This window comes from Ciona robusta, chromosome 4, assembly GCF_009617815.1.
Source record: "Ciona robusta chromosome 4, ASM961781v2".
Classification (NCBI taxonomy): Eukaryota; Metazoa; Chordata; class Ascidiacea; order Phlebobranchia; family Cionidae; genus Ciona; species Ciona robusta.
The window spans coordinates 1381560-1393301 of record NC_143238.1 but is presented as its reverse complement, the minus strand read 5'-3'; the positions used below and the strand labels follow the sequence as shown (position 1 = coordinate 1393301).

Below are 11742 nucleotides of genomic sequence, written 5' to 3'. Positions count from 1 at the left end.
TTCGTAGTAGCCCCAGGCACCTATGACGTCTTGCTTTAAAACTATTACACCATTAGAGTATACAAGCTATACGAAGATTTATTTAGTTATTTGGTTGTAGTTGTTCGTTTGTGTTGAACTTAGCGATTGTAGAATTATAACTGTTTTTCGTTAATATGGGAAAGCGACGACTCAACTACCTCGTTATCATTTTCAATTTTCTGAGCTTTGTAAGTATATAAGACTATTTTTAAGCAAATGTAGTTTAAAATTTAAAAATTTTATGTGGTAAAACTGTAGTTTGTCTCTTTTGCAGTAAAATTTTACGAAATAAGCTGTTTAGTACGTGTTTAAATCTTCTTATATGTAGCATAACTTGTGTGTTATCAGATCTTTGGTGCTGCTGTTCTCGGCCTTGGTATATGGGCTGCTGTACAAAGTGGAGGGCTCAATAATGTGGTGAATGATGTGATGTACGCAGGGATCTATATTCTAATAGCATGTGGTGCTGTGGTGATGCTGTTAGCATTCTTTGGGTGTTATGCATCCGTTGCTGAAAGTCAACCAGCTATTGTGGCGGTAAGGCATGACAAAATTAAGATAATATTATAGTTGTACGAGTAACGTATACATTTCAGTGGATGTAGCCTAATGTATATATAGTAGGGTAGGGGAGGATAGGACATGTTTTTACTTTTTTTTCTAAAAGAGCAACTTTAGTTGGTTAAACCATGATCAGCAAATATAGCTGCAACGGTATCCCATCTTACCCCACTCTACTACCCTATTTTACGTAATATTTTTATGCGTTTTTAGTACTGCGTCATTTTGCTTGTGAGCGTTGGACTTGAGATCGCAAGCTGCATCATCCTTTTTGTTTTCTATAACGCATCAAGGAGTGGTTTAAGTGATTCATACATGACGAAGTATGGCATCGATACTTCTATAACTACATCATGGGACGAAGCTCAGCTAAAAGTAATTTATTCTTTATACAAACATATTGTAGACTGTTAAGTAGTTGAAATTGTTTGCTTCAGGGAAAATGCTGCGGAAAAGAATTTTCGTCCGATTGGGACAAATCCTTCTTTTACAAAGCAAATGGAACTTACCCGTTATCCTGTTGTGTCAGAGACGCTGAATCGAACATTGTAGACTTGGAGAAATGCAACAATGGGGAACATGGTTTTATTTATACCGAGGTAATTTTTTAACTCTCTAGTTCGTGTGGCATTAATTTATTATTTAGATGCGAATAGACGGCTCAAATTTTATGATTTTTTACCGAATTTTCAATTATTTTCTTTCACCGGAAATTAGTTTATAAATATACATATATACACATATATATATATATGGTTTATAGGGGTGTGCATGGATCCTCAAGCTTTATTATTACGCGATAGCAGGAACTACAATACCAGCTATCATGTTCCAGGTATGTTTGAATTACTGACCAGTTAATCTTTCGGCTGTGGTAAAAATTAATCTAATGATGCCTAATTGTGACTAACTACTAACATAATGTGCTTTCAAGGCAATTAAATATATAAATGATAAAGATATCAAAACGAACGTAGCGGACAAAACATGTCCGTGACAAACAGAAAATTGTCTCTGACAAAATTAGTTTATGGCGATTAAAATACAGTAGGATGGGGGAAGATGGGACACTTTTTACTTCTATTTTCTTGTCCCATTCAGTAGTAAACAAAGAACAATCAAAGAAATATGAAACTATGTCCTCGTGACTCTCATGGACCTTTGTTAATTGTTTAAAACACAGTCAGGATATCTGGATATTATGTGCTAAAGGTGTCCCATCTTCCCCCACCCTACTATATGTCCGCAAAACAAATCTGTGACGTAATTTAGGGCCTGTAATGACATAATTTTTACCTCACGAACAAAAAATATCTCTGACCCACAAACGGCTGACTTTAAATGACCGTTCGGGACTTGACGTACTTTGTGACGTTCAAAACTTCCTCTATACAGTATGACCTATAACTTATGTTTCATCATTTCCAGCTCATTTCTGTTGCTATTATCGTCTGCTTGTACCAATATATTCACTGATGATGTACAAGATACATGCAGAGGAAAAGCTTCATAGTGAAGATGTGCATGTGATCTAATATAGTAGGGTGGGGAAAGATGGGACACCTTTTCATTCTATTTTCTTGTCCAATTTGATAGTAAACAAGGGCAATGAAAAGAAATACGTAACCGTATCCTTAAAACTCCCACAAACCGTTGTTAATTGTTTAAAACACGATCAAGATATTTGGATATGATGAGCTAAAGGTGTCCCATCTCCCCCACCATACTAAATGTTATTTAGCTTTTATCAAACACATTAATGCTTGTAGTTCATACGTTTAGATTTAGTGTTTCAGGCACTTGTACGGCAAATAAAGTCAACTTTGTAAATAAACGACCGCAAACGATTATTTTTTTTCACGGTGTAAAATGTGTTATACGGAAAATGTAAGTAAAAACTGGAAACAGTCTATTCAACTTTCGAAAACTGTAAAAAAAATTGTTGATCTTACAAAAGCAAAGGTAAGCATATAGTTTGTTGTTTTGAAAACACCAAAAAGAGTATCACAGTATCAAGGTAAGGAGTCGTGCAAAAACAGATTTTTGGAAAATAAACAAACTGGTAAATTACAAAAAAAATAATACTGAACTACAAATAAGTAGTTGTACCGCTCAGAATAAAAATAATAAACCACCGCGATCTGTTTACCGGTTCATAAAAAAATCTTTGTTTGTTGCTAACATTTCCTCGTGTATGTTTGTATGATTGCCACTGAATTATTTGTCTGTTCGTCCAAATTTAGTTGTGTCACGTGACAGGTAGCTTGTTTTTAGTTGGTTGTCGTTGCATGGAACGCTGGTAGGAGTCTATTTCATGGTCAAGTGCTTCCATCTCTTGACGCATTTGGTGATTTAATCGACGGAGGGAAGCTGGAAAAAGCATTTTTTTTATCTCTATAGTCTTTCGTGAACTGGACATAGCATACCACATGGCTTTAAAAGAGCAAAAAGGTCGAAAAACATGCTTTGATTAATTTAAAGAAGTTTAATAACCGTGGCATAAGAGACGGTAATTTGGCACAGAAATATCATATTTTCTTATTGTGTTTTGAGCGGTTGACAAAACTTTTTTACACCTCTGCAAATGTTCTTCTAAGACCAAAAGAGAACGAGACCATGTCCCTCTTACCCTATCCCACAACATAGTAGAGAAAAACTTACTTGCTGATAGTTCCTTCGTCATTGAACTTCTAGGAGATATATCCTGAGCCTTGTATGCTTCATTTGGTAAGGCGCCACCTTTATGGCTGATGTTGTTGTTGTTTGGTACCAGAAAATTCGGTTTATTAAACCGCACATGAAAGTTTGCTGGAAGCTTTTGGTTTGGGTTGCGCAACGCAGAGGAATGGCCGTCGTCCGTGCTACCAGTATCGTAACCGTGATTTCCATACACAAATTCTGGACGAGGTTTTGTTTGATAATCTCTCATTGGAAAGTCTTTCATGACGTCACTATCCTTCTTTTGTGACATTGTGTTTTGAGGCAAGGGTCTATTCATTGTCTGCTTTCGCTTGAACTGGGAAGCGTATGAAGTTGCTTTCATCCTGGTAAACAAGTGCATTGGTTTTATTGTATTGTCGGTTTAAAACTAAATCTCTATAGTAGAGTGTGGTAAAACGGGACAGTTATTCTTTATCTGCTAAGTTTTATTTGATGGTACACAAAGAATATTTATGGAATCATATAATCGTATTATAGTTTAGCTGCTAACGGTTTCCCATCTTACACCACAGTACTATATATGATAACAAATAAATTTGACGGTTGGTTAAATTTTAGAAATAATTGATACTTACCACTTTGAATTAAGATGACTCGGTTTCTTTATGAAACCTTTATTCCCAGGAGGACCAAACTGTCTGTTCGTATGTGGCGACCCTCGTAGAGGCGGTAAGTGTTCATTCGCCATTATCTTTGGTACATGCTGTGCTGGTTGAGGCGACTGGTTCCATGCAACGAATGGTTCATGCTGATTTGGTGGTCTATGATCGTTATGGTAATGATAAGTAGCTCCATTGTTGTTCATTACGTTGTGAGGGTTTGTGTTGTAGGGAAAGCTCTTTTGCGACAGTGGTGTCAACGATGAGCTGAAAGTTCTCAAAGATTGAAGTGAATGCCCGGAGTTTGTTCTACTAACGAAAGATGATCCGTACATCGGACTTGACAACATTAATCTGAAACATAAAAAAAATATTAGATAACTTTTAGTAACAGTAAACACCTCGCCAAGAGTATATAATCAAGCCTTTCTATTTCTGTTTGCCAATTAACTCAACTTGAAACTACTACAAAAGTAAAAACTGACCCGCGCAGTGCAGAGACCACACCACAACTTGTCCAGTAACTCCACCCATACAGGTAAGAGATCAAACTGACCGACACTACATAATGTAAAGCTCTGGTGTATGGGTCAGAAAGTTGCTAGAGATAAACGATACATGTACACCTAAACAAACAAACCAGTCTTTTCAAAGGTATAGAGTATCTCATATCATATTCTTTTTCAGTTAGTGTAACGAGCGACGTGGGCGTCTGCACGTGAAACGCGATGGCCTAGCAAACCTTATATGATTCTTCCAGTCATGCTACGACCTAGTATTGTATTTTTGAGAATGTATGGCTTGTAATATAGATTGGCACGAGCCGAATGAAACTCTACACCAGCAGCACGCTCGGTGGTCTTTTGTTGTTACATAACAGACCTTAACCTTATGTCAGCACATATCCCTTTTAGAAATAAGAGTAAAGTTTAGTTCAATCTTGGGGAACCATGCATTTACACAACACTTCAGTTCTGCGACTGTTCCAAACAAGAAACGGCCTCTTTTCACCTGCTCAGGTCCTCCAGTTTCCTTGCTAGTTTATCGTTGTCTCTTGAAATAATCCGGTGTTCTCTTTCGTCGACGCTGTGTTGTGTCAGCAAGTTATGATTCTCGTTACGTAAAGCTTCGTTCTCCACCATATACTCCTGAAGATTTGTAAGATTGTGTAATGAATTATATAAACATGTCAATGCAATAGTACAATCGACAAACTGTTGCACAAGCCCGAGTAATGAAAGAAACGTAAATAGTTGGGTGGGGAAAACTTAAGACACCGTTTCATTCTGCTTTCTCCTCTTATTTAGTAGTAAACAAAGAACATTTAAAGAATTTCAAAACGGTATTCTTACGACTCCCATAGACCGTTGTTAATGGTTTAAAAGACGATTAGAACATTTGGATATCATGTGCTAAAGGTGTCCCGTCCTCTCCCACCCTACTATATATTGGTCAATATTACAGGTTAAAGTGGTTAGGTATTTATGTATGATATACCTGCAGCATGCCGTACAAACTGTTGTCAGACACTGGACGGTGGTCGGGTGATTCAAATGAACTTGCTTTGGAGCCATCTGATGTTGACTTTATAGCGGGGAGGGCAGGCAACATCTTGTTAGCTGGGAAAATATACATTAAGTTCGAAACATTTTTTTATAGTTATAACAGGTTGGGGTAAGATGGGACATTCATTTTCCTTTGTTTTCTTTACCTATGTAATAGTAAACAAAGAATATTTACAGAAACATCAACCCGTAGCCCCTGACTCTAAAAAGAGTTATAGTTGTTCGAATAACGATCAGGAAATATAGGAATTATGTGGTAACGTATAACACTTTGCTTCACTATTTTACATTATTTTAATTTACGAAATGTTACCTCTAGTTTCATTTGTATCCACTGTATTTGGTTTGGGGAACTTGGGTTTTTCACGATGTGGAAATTCTAATTGATCTCGAAGAAACAGATTTTCTTGTTTCAATAATTTCATTTCACGTTGAAGTTTAAGTATTAGTTCTTCACGTGGGTCGATTCGAATAACAGGTCTGTGAAATTATTCCTACTGGTAAATTTTATTACAATTTCACGGAGCAGTTTATACCGTACTTTAAGTAAAACGTAGTTTTTATGTCCATAACATATAGTAGGGTGGGAAGATTGGACACTTTTTCATTCTATTTTCTCGTCCCATGTGGTAGTTATTAAAGTAAATTTGAAAAATTATAAAACCGTAACCCCACGACTCCCACAGATCGTTGTTAATTCTTTAAAACATAACCAGGGTATTTGAATACTATTTTCTAAAGTATCCCATCTCCCCCACCATACTATATAAAGGTCAAGTCGAACACATACAGACTCACACTACCTCAAATCAAAGTTTAAACATAAAAATACGTTACTTGTTCTTTATTTTTCTTGCCCGTTTAGCGTAGCGAAGCGTGTTTAGGGTTTCTGAAACGTTGTAGCTCGACGGGGTCACGCAAGCAATCTAAAAGAAAACGAACATTTTATAACAAGATCACCTAACAATCAATACACAAAACCTTATTCTATAAAATATGGACTTATAATATACAACGTACAATAACCTCTGTTAAGTCATGGCACACACATGAACAGCTGATGTCAGTCTCAATCTCATCTTCTTCTAACATGATTTCAATTTCAAGTTCCCAGAATTTCCAATAACCTCCAAACCATGACTCATGTTATACTAATTATTTGACTCCTCTTCAAGCAGTGCTTAGACTTTCTTTATAGTAACGCGTCTGTCCTACGTAATTACCTTCAAATACACAAGCACCCTTCACGATAACTACTAATACTTGTAACAAACGTAAATGAAATGCGGGAGACTTTTCTCATAGCGTTATCTTCATATATGTATAGGTGACAATCACCACGTTTCTATACACGGTCTAATTTGTGTAAGTTACAAACACACATTTTTAAAACCTCGCCTTGACTAACTCTGCCTTCGTGCTAAATTGGTCTAGAAGTTAATTTGGAACTCAAGTGCCCTTTGTCGAATGCGCAGTAAAACAAATACTCAGGATAAAAGTAAGCCGCGACAAAAGCGAATTATTTCAAGTTAAATTCCCGGTGACAGTGACCTCTTAACCGCCCGTTAAACTTGAAATGTCGAAGCTTTCTATTTTCGTGGCAACTGTTACGGCAAGGTCGGCAAAAAGCTTAATCGGGCGGTTAAATACACATAGGTGTTACCACACGGGTCGAGTTACAAGATTCGTAGTTAGATTTTAACCACGCAAACAGTCTGAACAAGCTAAAAGTTGACGTGAACAAACATACAGTATGTGTGACTATAATGATTCCAATGTAGCACTTGCAGCGCGCAAGTGTTACTGGTAATAAAACGGTCACTCTTCGATTTAATAGTAAATTTCACTCAATAATACTTATAATGCACAACGATTTATCAACAAACAATGATTTAGAACGACTGGTTTGTGACAGAACAACCCGAAGTACATAAAGAATATTACATCAAGAACAGGTATCTATATGAAATTATATTTATTTTCTCCATTTCCACTTACCATTAACGTAACTCCTGATCCACCTAGTCCATCAGCTAACAATTTCGTTAACTTGCTGTCTCGGAAAGGAATGTGTCCTGTCCTTTTCTTCGGGTCACTTAACGCAGATATACAGTTTCCTAAAGTAAATTAACAGCCCATACTTAAATACATGCTTTAACAGCCTAATATACAGCTGATACGTGGTTACATCTGACATGTACCAGTTACTATTACAGCAGCACATGGTTTTATTAGGCCTTTTTTGTTATCAAAATATAATATAACTGTAAACATACATGACCTGGCAACAGTGTAATGTTTTGACTGGAACAATGGTCCACTTGATCAAAAAAGGTTTTAAAATAATTGTGTTTGTACAAGGGAAAAACCTCCCACCTAAAGTTAATAAACTTCGGTTTATATTGGTCGCCTCAATGAGTGTTTCACCAGTCGAACCCGTGTCTTTTACTTTTTCACTGCCTGCCAAGTCCACAAAAGACACTTTACCGTGCTTCGTGACTGACATGCCTTCTTCTGTAGCCTGGGGATTTAAGAAGTATTAGATTACATTTTCTAAAGCTGTATGTGATCTGCAGTGCTTTTTATCTTAATGAGAAAAAATAGTAACTGCTTAGTTTGTTTTTGTATTCTTTATATTGTAATTATTTCCGAATGCTAATTGCCATAAATAGATTTCCGTATTTTATTTAAAATTGAAAAAAAATACTTTTCACATAATTAGCTCACCACTAGAACTTACTGATTCGCTATCCAGATATACGGTAAGAATGCTGTGACTTCGACTCGAATGTTCATTCATATTATGTTCGGCAACCGCTCTGTTTCGCATTCCATCCTCCAACACGCTCATCAGGTCATCAAGTGATTCGATCTCACGAACAAACAGGTTCTCGACATGAAAACCTTGGCCTTTTGACCAACGAACCTGCACCGACTCGTAAGCAAGCGGGTTCAGTAGATCCTGGACCTAAAAAAATCAGATATTGTAGGTTGGGGTAATATGGGACACATTTTTTATTAAAATTCCTCGTTTATTTGGTAGTAAACAAAAAACTAAAACTGTATCTACACGATTTCCATAGACCGTTGTTAATAACACGATCAGGATCTTTAGAAATTATGAGCTAAAGGTGTCCCATCTTTCCCCACAGTACTATACAATAAAATTTTAAGAATTCAATATAGGGTGGGAAAAGACGGGACCTCTTTAGCACATAATATGCAAATATCCTGATTGTGTTTTAAACGATTAACAACGGTCTATCGGAGTCGTTAGGATAGTACGTTTTTTTGTCTTTTTGAATATTTTTTTTGTTTACTACCAAATGGGACAAGAAAATAGAATAAAAATGTGTCCCATCTTACCTCAACCAACTAGATATTAACTTCCGAAGCAGTTTTAGGTTATACTTTACATTTGAAAAAATAAACATTATTAAATTTTACCTGCTCATTATAAATCTCCAGGTACGATGCTTTCACTGTGTAGTTAACGTCGTTGCCTTCCAGAACTTTCTCCATTAGAAACGCAAAGCTGTATTGTATCAACCCATAACAACCCAAGTCTTTGAGGGACTTTTCTTGCGTCATGCTATCAGCTGCTTCCTGAACAGGAATATAAAACCTTGCGTTATAACTGCAGAAGTACATTTTTTATCAGTTTTATCACGAAAAGCTCTTACTTATGTAAAAGGCGATAGCAAACGAGGTCACCGGATTATTCTAAAATTAAAGGCGCAGCAGTTTGTGGTATATGCACAATAGAAAGTGGGAAGATAGGACACCTTTTCAAACTATTTTCTCGTCCCATTTGGTAATAAAATAGAACTTTCAAGGAGGTTAAAAACATGTCCCCACGACTCCTATACATCGTTTGTCATTGTTTAAAACATGATCAGTATATTTGGATAATATGTACTAAAAGTGTCCCGTCTCCCATCATCTACATTCGAAACAAAAAATGTTTCAGTCTGTAGTCTTTTAGACCACAACCAATTGTATTGATAATGGAATAGAAAACAACTTTGCATTCAACGCGTGGGAAACCGTTTGATTAAAACACACGCTTCAGGAAAAACATGTTGTACACGATGAAAGAACAGACAGGAAGATGGTGGAACGCGTCGTAAGTCGATTGTTGTCAATAAATAGCGAATGTGACAAGTCTATGCCTGAAAGTTTACTTTATTTTAAAGTGTAACGTTGAAGAGTTATCTTATACTCATGATTCCAAACACTTAACAGTGACCCGCACAAATAAGTTGTCAATATATTATGAATGTTAAAAACTCTTGGACCTTTTTTACGCAGCTTTAATATTTAAGTGTACATTTACTTTCCCTTTTCACTTTAAATTTTATTTGATTTAATAATCCTGTGTTTTGTTCAGTAAAATCCATTATCTGTTCAAATAAAGCTATTATTTACCCAACTTTAAACAGTATTTACATTCGGAGAGTAAGAACTTTAGGTAGTATATAGGTTACCCTTATAGCGAACGTAAAAAATGCAAATTGAACTATTCATATTGGTCATATGGGATCAGACAGTCATTTAACGCAACAATGTGTCCATAAATCTCTCTGTAAGCGTACAACTCTCAGCAGGTGGTAAAGTCCTTGCGCGTTGGAGGAAACTTTTAGTCCAGAACACGACCTAATAACAAAATACTCACCGGCGTGACAGGGCCTGTCATTGTGTAAGTTTTCCCCGATCCAGTTTGCCCAAACGCAAACGCAGTGCAAGCGTATCCATCTAAAGCCATGCTAAGCAATCTTCGCATACCTAAGAACAAAGAGGGTATTGCATAAACCAACACTTGACCGTGTTCTACAGTCTCCTTACATACCGCTGTGTTCAAATACTTGCTTCTGTGCACAACCAGGTTGAAATATCCCGTGAAACGAAAAAGTCTTCGCGGCCGTCTGATTTTCAACCTATTTTTTATAAGGCATGCCATGAAAAAAATAAACACTCAATATAGAAAAAGTATACTTACCAGGATTGCACCATCAGATGGAAATCGTGTTGACGATCCATCATTCCTTTCCACCTCTTGTTGATTAAGTGGTCGAACTCTGAAATAATTCACCGTTTTACGAAGTTAGTTAGAAAACACGAACAAGTATTTTGTACCTTGCTACAACATGAACGTCGCTGCCATCCACATCCGACTCTGACGATTGAACCCTATAAAGCAAGGTTTTCATTACGACCATACTCTCTTAAAATGCTCTCCTAACTCTTAGTGAACACACAAGCCCAAAGCTGGGCAGTTTTGATTAACTAGTACGTCCTACTCGAGCATCTTTCCCATATAAACAAACACTGTACTACGTCACATTGTAGTGTGGCATTACCTTGGCGGCAACAAAGAATAATTCTGCGTCTCTGGTTTTTCTGGCGGCGTTGTTTTATCTTGATTATCGGTATTTTCCTGGTCTGGTTCACTGTTGTCCTGTTCTTCGACCTTCATTCTGATATGTTGCCGACAGTCGTCAAATAGAACTACTTCTTTTGTACATATTGTGGTATTAGTTGCAGTTATAACCAAATACGATTTATGAGAACTAGTACAACGTCCTACTTTTCTAGTAACTAGAATCGTAAATATTTCATTTCAATGCGACCGTTGCGCGATACCAAAAGCATATTGCAAGAGTTTGAATTAATACCAACTACCATATATTAAATTCGGTAAAGAATAAACTGAGAGATACCGATTCGTCGTTTACATAAACCTATCAAAGCTGAGTTTATACATTTTTTTGTTGCATGCACAGACGAGTATGTTTGCTTTTCCTTGTAAATTTGCTTTCTCAATTCTTCGTACTACCATGCTTTATATTTTTTATTGATAATAGGCTAACCATTAAATCACTTAATTCTTGGTAACTCCCTTTGTATCATGGTACAAGCTGTGGTTTCGGTTTTATTGCTTGCTTTGACTCCTCGTTGACAGTCGCTGTTGCTGGAAACACGCGCGCTGAGTCTCAGTTTCTCACCAACCAGTTCCTGACGTCAAAACAAGCGAGCCCCTGCTAGCAACGTAGATACATACCACCTCTTCCTAATCCAATTCACGAGAGTACAACTAGTGCTAATACACAAAAGTAACCCGATGCCGCATTCTGGGGGTCCGTGCCGAACATGACACGCATTATCTTTGTCCGGATATATAATCTTAATCAAACGCTACAATGATTACACAAAAGGAATTGTCCAATCGTTGTGAAATTAAACCAGCTTAAATTAACTAACTTAGTGTGTAGTAT

At 36.7% G+C, this 11742-nt stretch overlaps 2 protein-coding genes across 3 annotated transcripts; one reads left to right on the top strand and one right to left on the bottom strand.

Annotated features, from left to right (window-relative positions):
- The first annotated feature begins 43 nt into the window (after positions 1-43).
- LOC149736385 (tetraspanin-18B-like) lies at positions 44-2416 on the top strand. Of its 2 annotated transcripts, XM_089876828.1 has the most exons (6): positions 44-209; positions 370-558; positions 796-957; positions 1020-1181; positions 1346-1417; positions 2011-2416. In XM_089876828.1, the coding sequence occupies exons 1-6, from the start codon at positions 156-158 to the stop codon at positions 2056-2058; spliced, it is 687 nt and encodes a 228-aa protein (XP_089732954.1). In that variant the 5' UTR covers positions 44-155; the 3' UTR covers positions 2059-2416. The 2 variants fall into 2 exon arrangements, with proteins under 2 accessions (XP_089732954.1, XP_089732955.1); XM_089876829.1 differs by lacking the exon at positions 1346-1417.
- Positions 2346-11692, bottom strand: LOC149736384 (kinesin-like protein KIF12). Its single transcript, XM_089876791.1, has 16 exons — positions 10828-11692; positions 10604-10657; positions 10467-10545; positions 10317-10404; positions 10143-10252; positions 8915-9073; positions 8208-8435; positions 7844-7988; positions 7466-7584; positions 6305-6393; positions 5781-5947; positions 5400-5521; positions 4914-5050; positions 3879-4256; positions 3244-3626; positions 2346-2952 (listed from the first exon to the last, which is right to left on the bottom strand). The coding sequence occupies exons 1-16, from the start codon at positions 10941-10943 to the stop codon at positions 2831-2833; spliced, it is 2496 nt and encodes an 831-aa protein (XP_089732917.1). The 5' UTR covers positions 10944-11692; the 3' UTR covers positions 2346-2830.
- Positions 11693-11742: the final 50 nt, after the last annotated feature.

Bases quoted from the DNA above. Each gene is read 5' to 3' on its own strand.
- LOC149736385 (XM_089876828.1), top strand. From the start codon at position 156: ATGGGAAAGCGACGACTCAACTACCTCGTTATCATTTTCAATTTTCTG. The intron at 210-369 runs GTAAGTATATAA...GTGTGTTATCAG, and splicing joins TTTTCAATTTTCTGAGCTTT to ATCTTTGGTGCTGCTGTTCT. The intron at 1,418-2,010 runs GTATGTTTGAAT...CATCATTTCCAG, and splicing joins TACCAGCTATCATGTTCCAG to CTCATTTCTGTTGCTATTAT.
- LOC149736384 (XM_089876791.1), bottom strand. From the start codon at position 10,943: ATGAAGGTCGAAGAACAGGACAACAGTGAACCAGACCAGGAAAATACC. The intron at 5,051-5,399 runs GTATATCATACA...ACAAATCTTCAG, and splicing joins GTTTGTACGGCATGCTGCAG to GAGTATATGGTGGAGAACGA. The intron at 3,627-3,878 runs GTAAGTATCAAT...CTTGTTTACCAG, and splicing joins AGTCATCTTAATTCAAAGTG to GATGAAAGCAACTTCATACG.